Here is a 20,390-nt window from a genome sequence, read left to right on the forward strand (position 1 = left end):
TCAAAAACTGGATCCAATATTAATGCAACAAGTTATGTTTGTATGGCCAATTACAGTTTGACCAAGAGCATTTATGTGAATTAATTCATAGTTACAGGCGTATGTTTACTTTTGCAGGGAGAAAACAAATCTGAGTATTTCTTAGGATTAACTCCAGTTGGTGTTGTTGTCTACAGGAATAAAAAACAAGTGGGGAAGTATTTCTGGTAAGTATAAGTTGAGGGCAGCGTCGGTATTCAAATTATACGCTGTACATATTGGGCTTATGGGACTGTGTGTCAGTGAAAAGATTAGGAAAAGAAAACAGGTGCATTTCCAGTAGTTGATAAATATGAATGAAACTGAGTATAAGGATTTTCCAAGTGCATGTCAGAAAATATTTTCTCTGTAGATTTCAGGCACTATGATTCTGGACTCTTATCCATGGAAGCTGTGTGTAGTAGGATTTCCTACCTATTCCAGTATGTGCTGGTGGGTTGTGGGCTCAGGGCTACTCTGAATTCTAACTCTAAATGGGGAAGGATCTGAGAGAGACTGAAAGTCCTGTGGCACTACCCTGTGTCTGGGAAAGAAGCACTGCCAGGGCCTTGGGGGTTCCAAGCTTGACTGTGTTTACTGGAGAAGCACAGAAGGAGAATGGAGTTCTGTTTAGGAAGGTGTCCAAAGCAGAGGGGACTCTACAGTGACTGCGGCAGTTTGTAAAGGGCCAAGATGAAGCAATCTTTTTCCACTGGATACTTCTCTGAATTTCTGAAAGGTTAATTCTTAAAAACAGCACCACCATCACCATCTGCTTTGTTTTTCTTTTCAGGCCTCGGATTACAAAGGTTCACTTCAAGGAGACACAGTTTGAACTCAGAGTACTGGGGAAAGATGTAAGTTGTTGTTTAGCACTTAGTTTAACTGAGAAGGGGGCAGTTTTGTCCTTTCACTGATAACTAAAAAGACATTATGAACTACAGCTTCTATGTTTTCTTCAGTGGCAACCACCCGGAACTCGAAGAATCAACACTCGCACACAACTTCTTCTCAAGGAAGGGACAGGGAAGTGAGTAGAAATGAATGAGTTGATAATGGAGAAATGTCATTTCAGTTTTAGCAAAAGGAAATAAACCTTTGTAGAGCAGAGGAGACAATAGGAAGAGATTGTTGTTATTAGTGTAATGTGCTCATTAGTACTGAATGTGAATGTAGGATTCATCCTACAATCAGAAGGATTCATCCAATCTGTATGTAGCCTGCACACAGAATAAAAAAGTGTCCTCATTTTGTTCCAAAGCAAATTTAAACATGTAGGGAGTCACGCTTGTGCTATTTCCTTACTTGGGTGTGATAGATAAACCAGATGGGAAACTCTGGACGCTTTCAAGAGAGAATATAAGGCCAGAGTGCAAAAATGCTGACCTTCACTCTGCAACTTGGCAGTATCCTCCAGGATTGTTTGGGGAAGGGGCACAGTATTTGTCAGAACCTGGAAGTGCGTTCCTGCCTTGACAGGTAGCTTTTAGGAAACGGGGCAGAAGAAGGCAAGGATGTGAAAGCTTCCTTTTAAGCTACCTGTGAAAATAGTACTCCCTTCAAATATGATGACTGTCATCTATATTTATAGGATAAATGCGTGACAATAGGATGTGGCAGAATCCACCCTTCTCTCTTTTTGATCCTTACTAACTTTATGTAGAACAAAACCTCAAGTGAATGGCATTGAATGGCTGAGATATTTTTTGGTAAAAAAAGAGGTAAATGGGTCTGTACTTGTGCACCCACAAGTGGAAGCACAGGAACAACGTGGCTGCGGTTACAGCTGGAACGTGGCATCTGGCACAGGGGCTCACATGTCACAGGTACTCAGTAAATATCCGTCAGATGAGCAATAAACTGATCTACCGAGATTCCCCAAATCTGATACGACTAGGCTTCTTCTTCTAGAAAAAAATGCAGTGCTCCCTCCCTGAACTGTGTGACATGCTGCCATTTATTGATAAAATTAAAACTGAATTTTGAAATGAGTGTGAACTTGTAATGAGGGGGAAATTCCAGATTTGTAAGGGAATGATAGTCCAAAAGCTCAGTGTAGTTCTTAACGGTCTAGGTTGAAGGAAATCCAGTTTTTTCGCAATACGTCCTTGGACGTATCAACCTTAAAATAGGTGCTACTATAAGATTAAATTAAAATCATCCAAAAAGTAGAATAACTCATTACATGGAATGGTTATACAGTTTCTCCCTATCTTGCCACTGGTTTTGGATGATTTAATAATGCAAGGAATAAGGTTTATCTAACACATTGGAAATAACATTTCAAGTTTTTAATAAGCATATGGCAATGAAACGATATCATAGTGGAAGTACTGCTATTATTCAAAGTCATTTTCCCCTTACATCTAAGTTATTTTTGTGAGTGAGGTCCTTTGGTGGATTACTTTTATGTTGTTATGTTAAAATGTCTCGTACTACTTCGAGATAAATATTTGGTAAAGTCCCAGCTAATTTGAATTTTCAACTTCTTAGATTTCTTCATAAATAGGTGAAAACAAACAAAAAAAAATTGATATTATCATGTTGTTGTTTTTTAATGGCGGTCTCCATGGTATGACCTGATTTCTTACACACTCAGCTCAGTGCGAGTTCCTCCTGCAGCATTGAGAAGAAATGGATGTTTGGGTGCGGCCTTAGGCACCCAGTCTCCTGGGTCCTTAAGCCTTCTGTCAGTGATAGTAAGGTGGCAAAGCAGGTCACACAACTCAGGCTTGAGTCAAAGGAATGTAAAAAAAAAAATTAAATAGCACATTAATTTAACCAAAGCAGTTTGTTTCTTGAGCATTCCTGCTTTATGGAGTCTTTCTTCTCTATCAGGTACCTCTCTGTAAGACAGTGATTTCCATAATGGTGGAATTAAGTCGATTATTGTGAAGGCCTAACTGTAATCATAGATAATATACAAAAGTCCCCTGAAACCTATCACCTGGAACAATAATCGTAGTCAGCTTGAAAAATGGCTGAAATGCTTATTCTGCTGGTTTTCTGGTTGGCTGGTCTGGTCACAGAGATTTAACGTGGTATGTTCAGGGCTGTTAGAGCTAAATTCAGAGATTTAGTTCCCCAAAGAACAGCAAAGTCCGACAGATAAAACATTGTCGTGGTGGCACACTATTCCACTAACACTATCCAATTCCACTTTTTAATGTTCAGTGCGTCCAACATGACATATTAGCATATCAATAAATACTGGGAACATATTAACATGTACTGTTTATCTGTTCATGTTTTTCTGTACACCAACAAATAACAATCTCATCTTTGTCAGATATAACCCTAAAGAGTTCAGTGATTCATTTTTGAGAGGGCAACAAATAGTTGTCTGCAACTAAGTACTGGCTTTGTAAAAATTTACGTCTCTGACAGATTCAGAAGCTAATTATCATAAATAATTTTACGTATTATTTAAGCTTCAAAATAGGTATTGTGGTTTAAATAATACCTCACAGAAAATCAGATGTGATCAGATGCATTCAGGGTGGTGTGGCCATAGACAGAAAATTAAAACTTTTAGTGAAAAATCTTATATGATGATTGTAGAAAATCTGGGAATTTTCTATAAAGAAGAAATTTAAAGAAGAAAATAAAATTGCCTCTTGATGTAAAATTCGGAGATAATGATTATTATTTTGGTACAATCTCTTTCAGATTTTGCCCCATTACAGTGAATATATAATAAGTGCATATACACATGTACGTACATCATCGCCATGTGGTTTTGTACACAGGTTTTTATAATTAATATCGTGTTATAAGCATTTCTCTTTTTATTATATTGATTTATTATGTGCCTGCACCATATTTGATAATGCTTTACTTTTATTGTGGATCATTTTTTTTCTCCTGTTATATCTTATAACTGGTTTTTGCTGGAAGAAGTGAAAGCTATGGAATTCTGTGTGTATCTCAAATCTGGCCATGTTGCTGAATTCTTGTGTTCTAGTCAAGAGTTCTTAATTTGATTCTCATAAATTTCTATAGGTATATATCACTCGCAAATAAAAATAATGTATTCCCTCATTTCTGTTATTTATGTTTTGTATTTTATAGTGTTGGTCAGAACTTCTAGATGAGTGTTAAGCGATCTAGCAATATATAAGGCATTCTTGATTGGTTTATGATTTTAATTAAAATACCACTGTTCTCTCTTATGTATTATTAGCTCTTGGTTTTAAGAATATGTGTTTATTACCACAGGTTTAAATGTTTTGAAGTCTGTTATCAAATGGTTGATTCTCACTGAATGCCTCGAGAGCAAAGATTGTTGTTTGTTCACTTATTCAACAACTAATGCTTATTTCAAAAATCCAGGTGAAAGATGATAGTGGCCTGGACCAGGGTAGTAACTTTCCAAGTGCTGAGAAGCTGTTGGATTTGGCCGTTTGGTTTCATGAATGTGGGGAGGTATGAGATAGAGGAGTCCTGGTGATGTAAAGGTGTTTGGCTGGAAACACAGAAAAAATGGAGCTGCCATCAAGTGAGGTGGGGAAGGCTGTGATTAGAGTAGGCTAAGGAAGATCGGGAATCCCATTTTTATACATTAAGTCTGAGATGTCTGTTAGACATCTAAATGGAGACATTTAATAAGTGGGCTGCGTGAGTCTAGAGTTTGGGACCCAAATCTGGCAGAATATTCAAATTTGAGAATCACTGACATATCCTGGTATTAAAAGATGATGTGAGACTGTGATATTAAAAGACTTTCAGACTATGTGAGATCACGAGGAGAATGACTATAAATAAGAGAAGTGGAAGAACCCCCAAAGGAGGCAGACTGGAACGATCAAGGAGGTAGAAAGAACGCTAAGTGTCCTCAACTTTGCCAGGTAAAAATCATGTATTAAGTAAGTGTCAAATGATGCTGATATGTCAGGTAAGATAAGGACTGAGAATTGACCACTGAATTTAGGAAATGTAGGAAGTCATTGATAAAACTAGGTTTAGTGGATTGAAGAGTGCGTTGTAACCCAGCAATTCCACTCTTAGGTCTGGGTACCCTAGAAAATCACAAGAGACAGGTATGTTCATTGCAGCACTTATGTGAAAGTAAAATAAATAAATAAATAAATAAATAAATAAATAAATAAATAAATAAAAATAATATTAACCTAGAAGTCCATTTATAGGAGATGAACACTGAAATTGATGCATATTAATTAAGAAAAAAACAAAACAGGTAATAGGAGTGGAATTGGAGATGGTGCGTGTAGACAACTCTTTTGAGGAAGTTTTGCATAAAGCAGATCAAATAGGAAGATAGCTGGCAGGGGAAGTAGGTCACGGGGAGATGCTTTTTCTGTTTGTTTTATTTTTAAAGTTGGAAGAAATAGTAGTACATTTATACTCTGATGAGACTGATCCAATACATGGTGAAAACTTGATGATGTCAGGGAGAGAGAGAGAGAATTGCTGGAGTAATATTCCTTGAGTAGGTGATCAAGGATGACATCCTGTGTATAAATGGAGGGATTGATCGTATAGTGCAGTCAGGACATTCATCTGTGGTTAGTAGGCAGGAAGACGGAGCATAGGAATGTAGATTAGGGTACATGGGTAGTTCTCCTATAATCGGTCTGCCTTTTACTGTGAGACAACTAGGTAGCAAGGTCATCAGCTGAGACTGAGGTTGTGGAGGAGGTGTTGGGGGTCTGAAGGAAGAGGAATCATGAAATAGCAATTTGGGAGAGAAAATGGAAAGGGACATGTGGTATGATGATATCATATGATAGCTTGGTAGTACAGAGAGTCAGGAATTTAAAGTACGCACACTCATCGTGTGCTTTCCTCCAGCCACATTCATTAGCACTGGGGCAGGCATAAAGCAAGTAGAGTGTTGATTTTGTCAAGAGAGTAGTACAAAGAGCTACGAAGGCAAGTGAGTCAGGGAGCAATCACAGTAATTTACCATGGAATTGAAACTGGGTAGGGAGGTGAGCAAGAACAATGAGAGGATTGCCAGGTCTGTGGGTGGAGGTCCTAGGGGTGTTGAAAGATTGTTGGGGGTGGAGTACAGGAGAGACTGAACTGGAGAGAGAGGGTGGTGGTCAGAAAATGAGGTGCGAGGCCTTGAGACTATCGAGGGGCTTCAGTTATTGTAAATGGAAAGAACTAGGGCAGTGGTTCTCAACTGGGGCAGTTACCTCCCAGGTGCTGCCCCACTCCTGGGATTTGGGGCAACATATAGAGAAGGATTTGCAGTTGTCTCAGTGCTGGGTGGGACAGGGATGCTACTGGCATCTAGAGAATATCCTGGTAAACACTTTGTAATATGTTGTAAATTAGCACTGGACAGTCCCGTACAAATGTCAATGGTGCTGAGGCTGAGAAACCCTGCTCTAGAGTTCTGAGCATGAGAGTGACTCGAAGGCAGAGGGAGGAAGACAGCATCGTGGGAGAAGAGAAGCTCAGGGAACAGAGATGTCTGGTTGGTGGAGGGAGCATTTATATATTGAAAGTTCTAATAATTAACACAGCCGTGGTAGGGGAGAGAGTGACAGTGGCTGCCGTAACGGTGACAGGTGAGGGAGATGACTGTAAAGAGGACAGCCAATACAGATTGCAGGTGATGTAATCTGGTGAGATTCAAAGCTGGAAGTTTTAGGGGAAGGAAGAGAATGGTCTGAAAGTGGCTTTGGGGAACAAGGGGGATTCTCCCCTACTTTCAGGCCCAGTGATACGAGGATAGTAGGGACAAAGCACAGCCACCCCTTGAGAGGACTGCAGTCGGGATAGTGTCCTCAGGGGAAGGCCCGGTAAGAAAACGGACTGAGGAGCTGGGGGATTTTGCTGATGATAGGCCATGAATTACAGATGGCACTAAGGAAGGGTTCCAGGAGTTGTTAGCAGTGAGAGAAGGGGACAGGCTAGGGGACGTGCTGAGAATTACTTGGGGGTGATTGACATAGACGGGGAGCATAATGAGGTTGGATGCGGTGGATTCACGCAGAAGAAGGCGGAGAGGCTGTGAATGTCAGAAGGGAGTGAGGGCTGGTTTTCTGTCTGCCCGTCCACCCCTGTGATGGGGGTGGAAGGCCTAAGGGAAGTGAGATGGTGCCAGTTCAGTCTTAGCTTTCCTGGGAGAGAGCCTTTCTTACCTGTAGGTCAGTCTTGACACTGGCTAATGGACTTTAGGACTGCTGGGGAAACTGGGTGCTACATCAAGCCCTGGGTTTCACCCACTGTGATCAGATTTGCATTTCAGAACAAGCACTGGCTGCAGGGGGGACCATGGAGGCGAGAATAGAGGCAGGTTAGGAGGCTGTAGTCTGATCAAGGGGAGGTGATGAGAGGGGTGTCACCACAGGATGGAGACGAAGTGGGCAGGTTGGGGAGGTACTTGGAGGTAAAACCGCTTCTGATTAGTAGCAGATTGAATGTTTTTATGAAAAATAGGGAAGAATTTTGGATCATACCCAGGTTTTTTGGTTTCATCAACAGGGAGAGAGTGCAGTCCCCAGCAGTAGGCCCAGCCGTTGGCATGTACTAAGCACATTTGTTGAATCCATGAAACAAACGAAAAAATGATGCTGTGATTACGTTTATGTATAATGCATCATGAAACTAACCTCAGCTAAACTTACCCCGTGTGACAGGATGTAGAACCAAAAGGTTCCTGGCAGCGGTGGCTGCGAGTAATTAGACCCACTTGGCTGAACACTCGGGCCTGCTTGGAGAAGAGTACACGGGAAGTGGGGATGGCCAGGAGTTGTCACTGTTCCTCGGCAAGCCCGACAGGGCTCACTTACATAAGCAGGGCTCCTTTCACATTGCAAAGGGAACTATAGGTTTTTCAAAATACTTTTATTGGAAAATAATTGCAAATTTACAAAAAGTTGCAAAAATTAAAATGTTATAAAAAACACAGTCACCTGTTCTGACTGACATTCACTTACCGTTAACATTTCATTTCCTTTTTCATTTGTTATCTCTCTCTACACAAACACACAGACGCACACACGATTCTTTTCTGAAAGATTTGAGAGTAAGTTTCACTTGTCATATGTTTCTAAATACTTCAGTGTGTGTTTCCTAAGAATAAGGATGTTCTCTGATGGAACCGCAGTACAGTTATCAACTTAATGCATTTACGTTGATATAATACTTCTCTCATCTACTCTCTATATTCCAATTTTGTTGGTTGGCCTAATAATGTCCTTTACAGCATTTTCCCCTCCAGGATAAAATCTAATTAGCCTCCTTTAATACGGAACATTTTCGTAGCATTTTTGTTCTTTATGACATTGATGTGTTTGAAGAATACGGTTCTGCTCCACTTTTTAAAAATAGAAAGTTACTCATTTCATATGTCTGTTGTTTCCTTGTGATTAGACTGAGGCTCTGTGTTCTCAGCCAGAAAGCTGCATAGGTGAAGGTGTGTCCGTCTCTGAAGGTGTGTCCGTCTCTGGGTTATCACATCTGGAGATACATGGCAACTTTCGTCAGTTAAGTTTGATCACCTAGTTATATATAATGTTGCCCACCTTTCCACTGTATAATTACTGTTGGTTTCTTTTTTTCTCCTGGGCAACTAATAAGTAATCTGTGGGGAGATACTTTAATTCAATGCAAATATCCTGCTCCCCTTCAAAATTTCCCTGTATAACCAGCATTCATTGAGACTGCTTGCCTAATCCAATCTTTTACAATGATGCTTGCAAAATGCTGATTTTCTAGCTCTCCCACTCCTTCCACATTCTCAGTCAGCCCTTAGCATTCCACAGTAAACAAGAGCCTCACCTCTCTCTTCTATTTATATATCAGTTAATTGACTTATCAATTCCTCTTTTTTTCAGTGGTTTATACTATATTACTGTACTTAACTATTTGGTCAGCGCGAGTCCTTTTAATGTGGCTTCTTTGCCCTTTTGACCTGCCCCTATCTTTTTTTTTGTCACTTTCTTCCATTTTGGTATAATGTGGTGTTTCAAGTGCATCATGTACCCACCCTGCACCCACCCTGTTACCAGCCATTTCTCCAAAGAGCCCTGGTTCCTTTTAGTAGGGAGGGGTCAAGATCTGGGTGTTAGGTGTGGTCATTGTTACTGGCATGATTTTCTTTCTTGGCCCTTTCAGTGGACAAAACTAGGGATTATATGCATACATATTCACATGCATGTAAATATAAATACATATATATCTGCACATATAAAAATGCTTATACATGTTTCAGAAACCACGAGTTCATACCATAACTCTAATTTTCACCCTTCCCCATGGGGTTCTTTCCTACCTCCCCTCATTTCATATTTGTATGTTCTTTCTTTGTCGATGAGAACTTTGGCTCCCAACAACAGAAACACATTTACTCATTTGCTCCGTTCTAAAATACATCTCAAATAATTTCAGAATTGCTTTGGCCAAACCACTAAACTGACAGTTGCTTCCAGTTTCACTCACATATACCACCTTGCCAAGACTGAGGGCATAAATAGTCAAATACCATGTTCAAAATGTACTTGTGTTGGCTTCCTTCCCACCTTCCCTATTACTGTGGTTATGGTATTCATTTAAGATCTAGTTATGTTTACTTGTTTCAGTTTGCTTTCAATTATAGGTCCCCCATTCATATCCTTATTTATTTGATTTTATTTTCAGAAGATGCAGAAGATTAACATGCTTCCAAAAGTAAAACTATACAGAAAGGCACACTTAGGGAAGTATCACTAACTCCCATATTCCTTCAGTCCTGTCCCTCCCCCCTTCTTTGACGGTAACCAACTTTAGTGTTTTATGGTTTATCCTCCCTGTGTTTCTATTTGTACAGTTAAGCAAATTTAAAATTTTTCCTTCTTTCTTGCCTAAAAGGTAGCATTCTCACCTCAAAGCTAGCATACTACATATGCATGTGTACTTTGCTTTTTTTTCACTTAGTAATGCCTCCTGAAAATCCCACTTCTTATCCTTTGTACAGCTGCATAGCAGTACTTCTTTGAGTGTATGCACCATAGTTTAGTCAACCAATCTCTTCTGCTGGGACATTTAGGTAGTTTTCAGTTATAAATTTTCCTTTGATCAACCTATTTCTGTGTTGTTGGAGGGGTATCTTTGGGGTAAATTCCCAGGCGTGGGAATGCATGGTCAAAGAGTCAGGACATTGTTAGTTCTTGGCATATTCTCTCCACCCAAAGTTTGTGTGGCAGCTTGCATTTGCACGTATAATGTACGAGCATCCCAGATGCAATATTTTCCCCCGGATATTCCTAATTATGGAGTTGCTAGTACTATTTGGATCCTCATGCCACACGACAGTTTGGTTGGAGTCTCTTAGGTTCAGTGATGGACTGCGGGCCTTGTGGTCAAATAGCATGATTTAAGTCCAGCTCTGTCACTTATCTAACTTTGTATAATCTGAACAACATTTAACCAGCCTTTCCTTATCTATGAAGTGAGGATGAGTGTACCTGTCTTTTAGCGTTGTTGTGAGATTGAAAGCACCTTGTCCAACGTTGGATTACGTCCTAGGGAACCAGTACAAGTCTGAATCAGAACTGTCTCGACCTCATGCTACTGAGAGCTACTGAAGTGGTACACAGAAAAGGACTCAGGGAGCGCCTTGTTGTTGACCAGTCTTGGCTACTAGTAGCTTGGACTAAGGCAGGGAGGAGAGCCCAGGTCTCCCAGGCTCACGGACTTAATCTTTGTTTCATTACTGGTATGGTTGTTAACTTTCTCCATAATTAAAACACATAGGATATTTGTGTGGAAGGAATTTTTAAATTCTGCTATATATTTTTTTAAAAAATTAACAGTGTTAGTAGAACTTACTAGATATGCCTTCATTTTAACAAGCTTAAATAACATTGGTTGTGAAAGTTTTTTTTAACGTTTATAAGGCTGGGAATAAAGATTATTATTAAAAAACTCAAATTTGCAAGTATAGTAGAGAAATGTTGATATACTAGTACATGCTATAATTTCTCTAAAGAGCAGATGAAGAAAACAGTAAAAACAACAATAACAAAAGCAAACCGCCTAGAATTCTGGGTTTCTGTCTGTGAATTTTTTCAAATCGGTAGCAGAATAAGCTCAATATAATAGTTTTCAAAAATGATACAGATATTCTCTGTTTTGGCTCATATTTTCTTTTTTTGAATTTTGGGAGGAAAAGGAAAAAGAGGAGAAGCAACATAATCTAACACATCCTTTCCAACTCTATAATATGTTTTTCTGAACTAGAAGCAGTTATGTATAATTATTCATCAAGCATTCAATTTTTTTATCTGTAAAAGAGGTAAAAAGGTTTTTCACATTTAGTATATATTTTGGAATATGACCCACATGGCTGGCAAGAGTACTGGAATATTTTTGCTGGTTTTGTTCTTTTACTGTAAACTATAACATATATGGAGCAATGGAAATTAATTTTATTCTCCAAGTGCTCTGCTGAAATGAACAGTGATTTTTAATTCAAACCATATTACATGCCTTTCAAAAAGAATTAAAAAAATAACGTGTGTGTGTGTGTGTGTGTGTGTGAGAGAGAGAGAGAGAGAGAGAGAGAGAGAGAGAGAGAGAGAGAGAGAGAGAGAGAATAAATGAGAGAGAGAGTTGGGGTGTTTATGTGCAGTGTAATATTTTTTAAAACAAGAGTACTTAAAAAATGCTTCCTTGCAAGAAAGTTCTTTGTTCATATAAATCAGGGAAACATCGACTACCTTAGCAGATCTTGGAAATTCACACTATACTTTAGCACATTAAAAGATCTGGGTATTCAGTAATAAGAAAGGATAAAACGCTGCCATTTGTGACAACGTGAATGGATCTTGAGAGTATCATGCTAAGTGAAATAAAGCAGATGGAGAAGGACAAGAACCATGATTTCACTCATTTGAGGCATATAAAACAGGAAGCAGCAAACAGACAAACAAAACAAACCAGCAAACTCATAGACACAGACAAGAAAATGGTGATTATCAGAGGGAAATGGGGCTGGGGAGAGGATGAGAGCGTAAAGAGGTGAAATACATGGTGATGGAAGGAGACTTGACTTTGGGTGGTGAGCACACAATCTGATGTACACATGATGTATTACAAAATTGTACACCTGAAACTTATATAATGTTACTAACCAATGTCACCCCAATAACTTTAATTTTTTTAAAAAAAGGATCTGAGTATTTACCCCAGTGTTTCCCAAACTTATTCACCATAGAACTCTTTTTTCCCCCGCCGATATCACAGAACACTAATGTTGTAGGAAATACTCTTTAGGGAGCAGGATGTAAGAAAAAGTTTGAAAAAAATAAGGTAATATTTTACTCAGTGTTTTATAATTCCCTTCTAACTTTCCATTCATATAATAACAAGATTGGTAGTTTTTTTTGTTGCAGGTCTCACTTTGAATTCTTTATCTGGGTTTGAAATCAGGATGCCTAGAAGAGAGAGCAGTGGGAAATATGGGGAAAGTCATTAAAACAAGCATTGTGCCTACTCTCGTACATGTGCAAACACAGTTCAATTTTTAAAAATGCAGTCATGTCAACCTCACCATTTTTAAAGATAAAATTTCTTAAAACAGTTAAAATTTTGTGATATCTCTTTGGTGTCTGTTTTCAGTTGAAGAATACATTTTTATACTTCCAACACTTGCCTTCCTTTACATTCTTAGTAATTAAGTTATTTCAGTCATTTGCTATCAGCCCTGATGGTTTTGGTATTTTCCTCTAGTGCCCAAAGTAAATTAACAATTGCCAAGTACATGCACATTTTGTAGAGACTGAATGTTATAAACAACAAAGTCCCCCAATACTTTAGACTTATAATCTCACTCTTTTAATCTGTCCTCTGTCTCTGTACATCGTTGATAGGCAACCTCTGCCATAGGCTTTTCCAGTGTTTATAACTGTTACATCTTACTATAGTCAAATACTAATCTATTTTCCTCTTAAATATTTGACCTATGCGATGTACCTTAGGTTACTTCTAATGACCTTGGAAGTGGGACAAATTGTGTAACCATAGGATTGTGACGTCCATCCTTATAATTTAGGCTGACTGGAGAATGCAGACTGTCCAGTCCTGGCTGCTTCCCAACCCAGAAATGGAACTGGCCAGAGGGGCTGTGAGTGGCAAAGGGGGGCAGGCTTGGGAGACCCATGGAAGCTTGAGTGGACCCAGGGATAGTAAGTGACTTTGCAACTTTAAGTGTGAGCCCCTCCGTGCCCTGTCAGGAATCTCAGTACACTTAGGAGAAGCCAGACTAAAATAAATGTCTTTCATCAAGTTTGCAAAGAAACAGACAGCAAAACTGGGAAAAAGAGACTGAGAAGACTGACGAAGAGTTAGATTGACATGTCATCGATATGATACAGGTCCGGAATTCTTAATACGTGATGGAATTGGGGGTTGGAGCCAAGTTTACCTAGAGATCCACAGTGCAGTGAAGCCCCGAAGTGGTATCTGTGTTACACGTGGTTTAAGCTTGATCAGGTTATAAAATACAAAGTAATAGATTCAGACCGTGGCTTTGTTTCTGGCATGAAATGACAAAAGCTATGAAGGTGTGTGAGTAACTTTGCCAAAAGCAAGCATTGGATAACGGGATAAAGTAGCTGCGCACTAGGTTGGAATGAACTTAGCTCCTCATCTTTGAGCGAATGGAAAGGTGCTATTATCCATGTCTTTTTGGAAAAAGTTTAATAGGTAGGAGAGTGGTAGAAAGAAAGACGTTTGAAATACCACATCTGTTAAATTCATGCCAGCAGTCCTGTAAGTGGCAAAAACACACACGATTTATTCAGAATCCCTGACTCCATTTTCAGTTATGTTAACCCTCCTTTTAATATTTGGAATATCCTGCTAACAATCAGATGGAGCAACAGGCAGCGCTGGTAAAGCCCTGTATATATGGAGGAGGAGTTTATACTTGTCCTTGGCACATGGCAGAAGGAATTAGGGGGCCTGTGGGAAGGAAGCTCTTTTGTCCCTTTAATATATTTGTACCAAAGGAAACTTGAGAAAATCCAATTCTGACTGGATCTTAAATACCTTTTTTCCTTTCATGAAGTGATGATAGTTTAATACATATGTTAAAAAGTAGCTATGCTGTGACCAGGTCTGTATTTGAAAAGCGAAAGTATGCCAACATTTTGTGGAAAATAAAGCGAAAATCAGTCCATGGAAAATTTGAGGAGATTTATTTTATGTTTAAGATTGAATGCTTTTTTGTTTCTCTTCCACTTTTGGAAATCTGGATTATATGGAATTAAATAACTCTTTGAAAATTTGATTTAGGTATGTAAACTTTACCTTATTCGTGAGTGCTCCCGCTGAAATGTGAAAGTGCCTGTGTTACAGAGCCATCACCACCACTCAGCATTTCTTGTCACTGGGGATGCCCAGTAGGTCCTGCCACACTGGTGCTGCAGATTGCTGAGCAGCACAGGGACATGGGGGTGAAGGTCCTGAGGAAGGTGGTGGGGGGAGGGGAAGGCAACCTATCCTTTACTCGTTTTGTCTTATTCCATTTATCCTGGTAACGGTGCAATCAAAAGAAAAATTATTTTGAAATACATGACCTGTACATTATATTTTTTGGATAATCCAGTGACCTTAAAAACACCCACCTGTTATATAATAAGCTCTTAATGGTGGTTGTTTCTGGGGAGAGGAATCAACAGTGGTGGGAGCGAGATAGAGTTATCATTGTGTATCCACTCTGGTAACCTTTGGTGTTTGTACCGTGTGTGTGTGTGTGTGTGTGTGTATACACTATACAATTAAAAAAGAAAAGTAAAAGAAAAAATATTTCCCTCTAAGCATTCCCATCTCCTGACAGGATGCTTGGTTTCCCACCCTGCCCCCCAAGGAGCTTCTGTGATTTCCTCCAAACACCCTTTCCCACCCTGCCCCCCAGTTTCTCTTACTTCTCAGGAAAACACTTTCTGAATTCATTGACTTTTCTTCCTCATCTGTAGTTTTGTCATCCCTGTCCCTTTCATGAAAGTTCCTGAAGATTTCTTACCGTGAAATGCGGTGACCTCCTTTGAAACCCTGTTTGACCTTTCTGGGTCATTTGAGACTTGCACTCTCCTCCCAGCCTCCTGGTCCGTTTGACCTCTCTCTCTCCACCTTCACATGAGCTTCTCTGCTGTGATTCCACCTTTGTCCACTCTGTGCACTCTCCCTGAGCAATCTCTTTTACACTCAAGAGGGAAATTCTCTGTGTCAGCAGATACGATCTCATTCCTTAGCTCTGTTTACTAGCCCACTAGGCATGTTAGTTCTCAGTTTCACAGGTACCTCAAAATCAAAATAGCCTGGGTTTATTGTTCATTCCCTCGCCATCCCTATCCTCATTTTTTCCCACTTGCTGTATTTTAATATTTAGCAGCACTCAAGCCAGAAATCTGGGAATTGTCCTGCGTTCTTCCTCTACCTCACAAGATTTTGGAATTACAGCTTGTCTTTTTGTAACATGCATATATTGGCTCTGTTTTTAACACACCCTTTCATTTTTACAAATAAATTTCTAAATTGTTCAGCCTCATTTCAGATGGACTTAGGAGAAATTTCATACATATAAATGTTCTGTCTTTGTTAAAAGTAGCAGGGCAGGGGGGGTCATTTTAATTATTCCCCTCCATTGACAATTTGTGTTTATGAATCCACAGAAACCTCATTCCGGGGGGCATTTCTGAATTTGAAATATGAGCTTGGTTTTTCTTTGAAACTAAATTAGCAAACATACAACTTCACAGAGCTTGTGGTTTATTGTTTTAGTACTTATGTTGTATTTTGCTTGATTAACTATTTGGTCACTTAAAAAACAGTAAATAATATCTTCTATTGCACAGTTAGAATTACCCCTAATACTGCCTTTGTTTCTTAGGTATTAAATATAGACACTTAAGTAACCACTGGATTAAAATAATAGTTAAAATTTATTGTATACCTATTATGTGACAGTTTACATCGGTCATATCATTGAACTTAATTCACCCAATAAATTAATGCAGAATGGAGCAAGTCAGAATCAGACATTGTTTAATTTGCCCAGATTGCACTGCTGTGCTGGTCATGCCCCCCAGTAAGCCTCTTCAGATAAGACATCAGTTTAAGTGTGGCCTGGACATCCCTGAAAGCAATGCAGTTAAGAACTGGATTTATAGGCATCTCCTTTTTTCTGGGGACTTGATTTGCATACGGTCAGTGTTTCTCCTGTTTTGGTGCCCATTTATGACCAAAGAGTTTTTGGTCCTTCAGTGCCATCACCCTGTTTACCCATGGCCATGGGGTGATGCCGAAGGAGGTGACGGCACTAAGATTTACATGAAGCTTATATATTATTATTTTAATTAACAAAGTGTTAAGGCAAACTTCTAAACATAGCTTTAAAGATAACAATCTTTGTGTTATGCGTTTATAATTTGTCTCTTTACTTGAATTTTTGGTACTTAGAGGATGGCTGTCATCTGAAAAACGTTATGGTCAATAATTCATGTTCTCTCTTTTTCTTTCTCAGTGCAATGAAACCTCATTCTTTTTTGAAGCTCGAAGTAAAACTGCTTGCAAGCATCTTTGGAAGTGTAGTGTAGAACATCATACATTTTTTAGGTATGTGAATGTGAAAGTTTTGTTCATTGTTCCAATAAATGAAAATTGCATTCGTCTTTATAACAAGAATTCTGTTCTGTCTACAAGTAGAAATTTAGAAGTGTTTGTCTTTTATTTTTTTAGCCGTCTAATTCTCTGGATCAAAATAATACAAATATATAGATACGCACAACCACACAAACACATAGGTATCTTCTTTGCTCATATTATAAGAAAGGGTCAAGGACAATGTTTTTTTTTGGTTTATGTAAAAGTGAAGCTTTGGTATTAGTGGGAATTAAGTGTTCTGCTGTGGACATACTAAATTTAAAATGCCTGTTAGCCATGTAAGTGGACACATGGATAGGCAGTTGGGCATACAAAGCTCACTGGAAAGACCAAGGTTGAATATTTAAGTCAAAGGCAATGGGATGAGGTCCCTATGGAAAAAGTGAAGAGGGAGAAGCAGAAAGCCAAGGACTGAGCTGTGGGACCCTCCCAGCATTTCAAGGACAGGAAGAGCCAGCCATATAGTATGATAAGGAGTACCAGGAGAGTATGGGGGAAAATGTCTTGGTGAGTAGGCAGCTGGTAGCTGCCTTGCTGCTGTGCTCTTAGTAGGTCAAGAGGAGGGTAGAGAATTGACTGTTGGATTGTGGGGACACTTTGTTTCACATCCTACGGTATAAAGGTATAAAACTAAATGTTATCAGGTGGTACATTAAGCTGTATCTTTTGGTGGTTTTAAATTTAAAACTAGGTTAATTCTTTCTCTTCTTCCTATTTGATTTGCATGGAAGAGTTTTTCCAAGTTGCATAAGCATTCTTGTAAAATGACCAATGTCCTTTATAGAGTTTGTATTAGGAGAGGGATGTGGCCCCGAAAACTGGACACATTGCCTCCAGGTCCATGGGGCTGGGCCAAGGGGTTCCCCAGGGAAGGGTCTGGTGAAGGTACCCTGGAATGGGAAATACTAGACAATATTGTACAAAGAAGAGTGAACCAACATATTAGATATGGTTAAATGCCATGAGAACCTTGACTTGAGTAAATCAACATAGTGACAAAGTTCCCAGTATGATTTCAGGAGAGAAAGTAAGGTGATTCCCATGTCAAGCTGACAAGGGCAATGGTGTATATAATAGTCTCCAGAAAGTATGAGTACTTTGATATTATACATATATAAAAAGCTAGAATGTGGTTGTGTTTCAAATATTAGCTAAAAATAACTGACTATTATTTTCTGCCGATATGTAGACTAAATGAAATATTTTGACAAGCTGTTAAAACAGTGTTGTGCTATTATACTTTCTAACTAGCGTTTGCTCAAGTGTTGCATAAGAATCTGTATTTATGAGTCCTTATCTAATTTTCTTTTAAAAATGAATTAGACTGCCAGAAAATGAATCAAATTCATTGTCAAGAAAACTCAGCAAGTTTGGATCCATGAGTTACAAGCACCGGTATAGGTAAATGGCATTTTTTCCTTGGGGGAAAGGTGTGTAAATAAAAAAATATTTAATTCAGCTGTCCATATACATGCACAGTAAAGTTTGTGATTTAATTTTCTTCTTATTTTCCCACAGTGTCAATGATTTTCATGAGCATAATAGTTTATTAAAACATTTTTGACAAAAATGATTATCCAAGTTTAATTATACTTCATGTCTGTATTCGCTACGTTAACATAGGACTTTTAGAATGTAGTAGAGCTTACTATCTTAGAAATTTAGTTTGATGCAAATATCACTTATTTCTAATCATGTTCTGACTATGAAACAAAACGGATATTTTGAATACTAGCTGATTGGCATTCTATAACATTCAGTTGATCCCTACTGTAACACAGGTATATTTTATATTATGGCTCAAACCATGTTTTCTACAGCATAAAGACTACATGTAGTAATGCTAGTAAGTGTATCTAAACTTTATCCAGCATTTACGAAGTGCCATGTATTGTACTAAATGTTTTCCATTTGTTGCTTCATTTAATCATCACAGTTTTCTTAATATTGTCCTCATTACCGTGTGAGGAAACTAAGGCTCAAAGAGGCCCAGCCATTTCTCAAGGTAACCCAGCTAGAAAGCAGTAAAGTGGGGTCCACAGCTTGGCAGTCTTTAACTACAGAGCCTGTGCGTTTAACCGTTAGGCACACTATTGGCATGTTGCAGGATGTGCCTGATCCCTTAGGCAGCCAGGCAGGTGCTTGTGTCTTTTTCTGATACCAGCATTAAAAGTAGGAGCCCTCCATGTTTTGAAAAAGAATTTGTTTTGTTTCTGTTAAGTAGAGAGCCTGTGATTGCAGGGCATGGAATTGGGTCCTTAAAGATAAATGTTTCAGATCTAACCACCTCTGTCTTCAGAACAGTGTCATTCAGCCAGTGAAGCAGGTCCCCCGTCCTGTAAGACCCAAGCAGGCTGCAGAAATGCCGCTTAAGGGGGTGGGACACTGTTCTGTCAGTTCCCCTGGAGACATCACTGAATGAGATGCTTACCTAAGAGACTTAGGAATAAAGTCCAGGCAAATGTTTGTAGGACAATGATATGTCGGACTTTAATTCCTCTTCTTTATAACCCACTTTTTTTTTGTCTTCAATTGGAAACCAGAGATAATCAGAGTGATTAATATTAATGTTCAGTATATTAATATTTACATAGTATGCAGATAATTTCTCATTTAATGACTTAAATAAAACTTAGATGTTATTGTATTACAAACGTTCTTGATATTGGTATGAAGGTATTCATTGATATCTGAAAATGTAACCTTCAGGTTGTCAAGGTTCTCCCGTAGACAGTGATACAATTATCAGAAATTTAGGGAAAGAGTATTTACTTCCATATTGCGAAGAAGAGTGAATAGTCACTATTTGTGCTCTTCTCCCATTTGGGCCATAAAACATGTCAAGGGTGATAGAGAGAATGTGTAAATCTATCTCTTTTTCACTGAAATGGAGCTAGTGAAAAGGTATCTGTCTTGCTGTTCCTACGATTAAAATTGTAATTATGCTGTTTAACATATGTTGTAGTTGGTTTCCACACTTTTACTCATACCTGATTTCTCAAATTTATTGAAATGCAAATGTTGTGGCTCCTGGGAATTATTATTAGAAAGTTATTGGATTTTGCATATTAAATATCATTTCTTCCAAGAAAGTAATTAAAGGTAACCTTTGCAGAATTGGAAGCTCTGCTAAATCTGTTCTAATTTCATTGCTGGTATTAACTGCCTTGTTAGTCTAATGAAACTACATCTCCATGTCTGTATGTAGGAAACACTAACGTTATGCCATCTCTAGAAGAAACACGTTTCATCCCACTGCCCAGAGCTAGGCTTGGTGGTGATCAGGGTAATCAGGGTAATCAGTAATCAGGTAATAGGTAATCAGGGGTGGGTCTCAGATAGCTGGGTGGTCGCCAGCACATGGACTGTAAATTGTCAAAAGAAGAAAAATACCCAGCCTTTAACAAACATCGTAGACCTGTTTCTTTCTTGAGACATTCTGTAGATCTGGTGGAATGAAAGCAGAGCCCTGGAAACACAGAGGGCCCCTCCTTGATCCTACAGGCTTTTAGAGGATGGGGTATATAGAACAGCATAACAAGTCGCTACGGTGTTTGAATGGAGGTGTGTCTGTATCTGTGTGTACAATTGTGTATGTGTTTATAGTGGTGTGTGTGTACAGATGTATGTGATGTAGGAAGACAGTTCTATCTAGTCTTTCCTCTCTTTCCTGCATCTTTGGGCTTGCAGAATACTGAGGGGATTCCAGCATCTTTTAGAAAACCTCGTCATAACTTGAGAAGGGAAAA

General features: G+C 38.9%; 1 protein-coding gene across 4 annotated transcripts in view; it reads left to right on the top strand.

Moving 5' to 3' along the window:
• Positions 1-20,390, top strand: part of EPB41L4A (erythrocyte membrane protein band 4.1 like 4A) — a 229,509-nt gene that overhangs the window by 133,108 nt on the left and 76,011 nt on the right. For all 4 annotated transcript variants that reach the window (XM_081052913.1, XM_081052915.1, XM_081052916.1 and 1 more), the window contains exons 8-11: positions 118-206; positions 812-875; positions 16,502-16,593; positions 17,965-18,042. In XM_081052913.1, the coding sequence (XP_080909039.1) occupies positions 118-206; positions 812-875; positions 16,502-16,593; positions 17,965-18,042 (323 nt within the window). The remainder of the gene's footprint in view (positions 1-117; positions 207-811; positions 876-16,501; positions 16,594-17,964; positions 18,043-20,390) is intronic.

The sequence above is a fragment of the Rhinolophus hipposideros genome, assembly GCF_964194185.1.
Source record: "Rhinolophus hipposideros genome assembly, chromosome: 7".
Taxonomy (NCBI): domain Eukaryota; kingdom Metazoa; phylum Chordata; class Mammalia; order Chiroptera; family Rhinolophidae; genus Rhinolophus; species Rhinolophus hipposideros.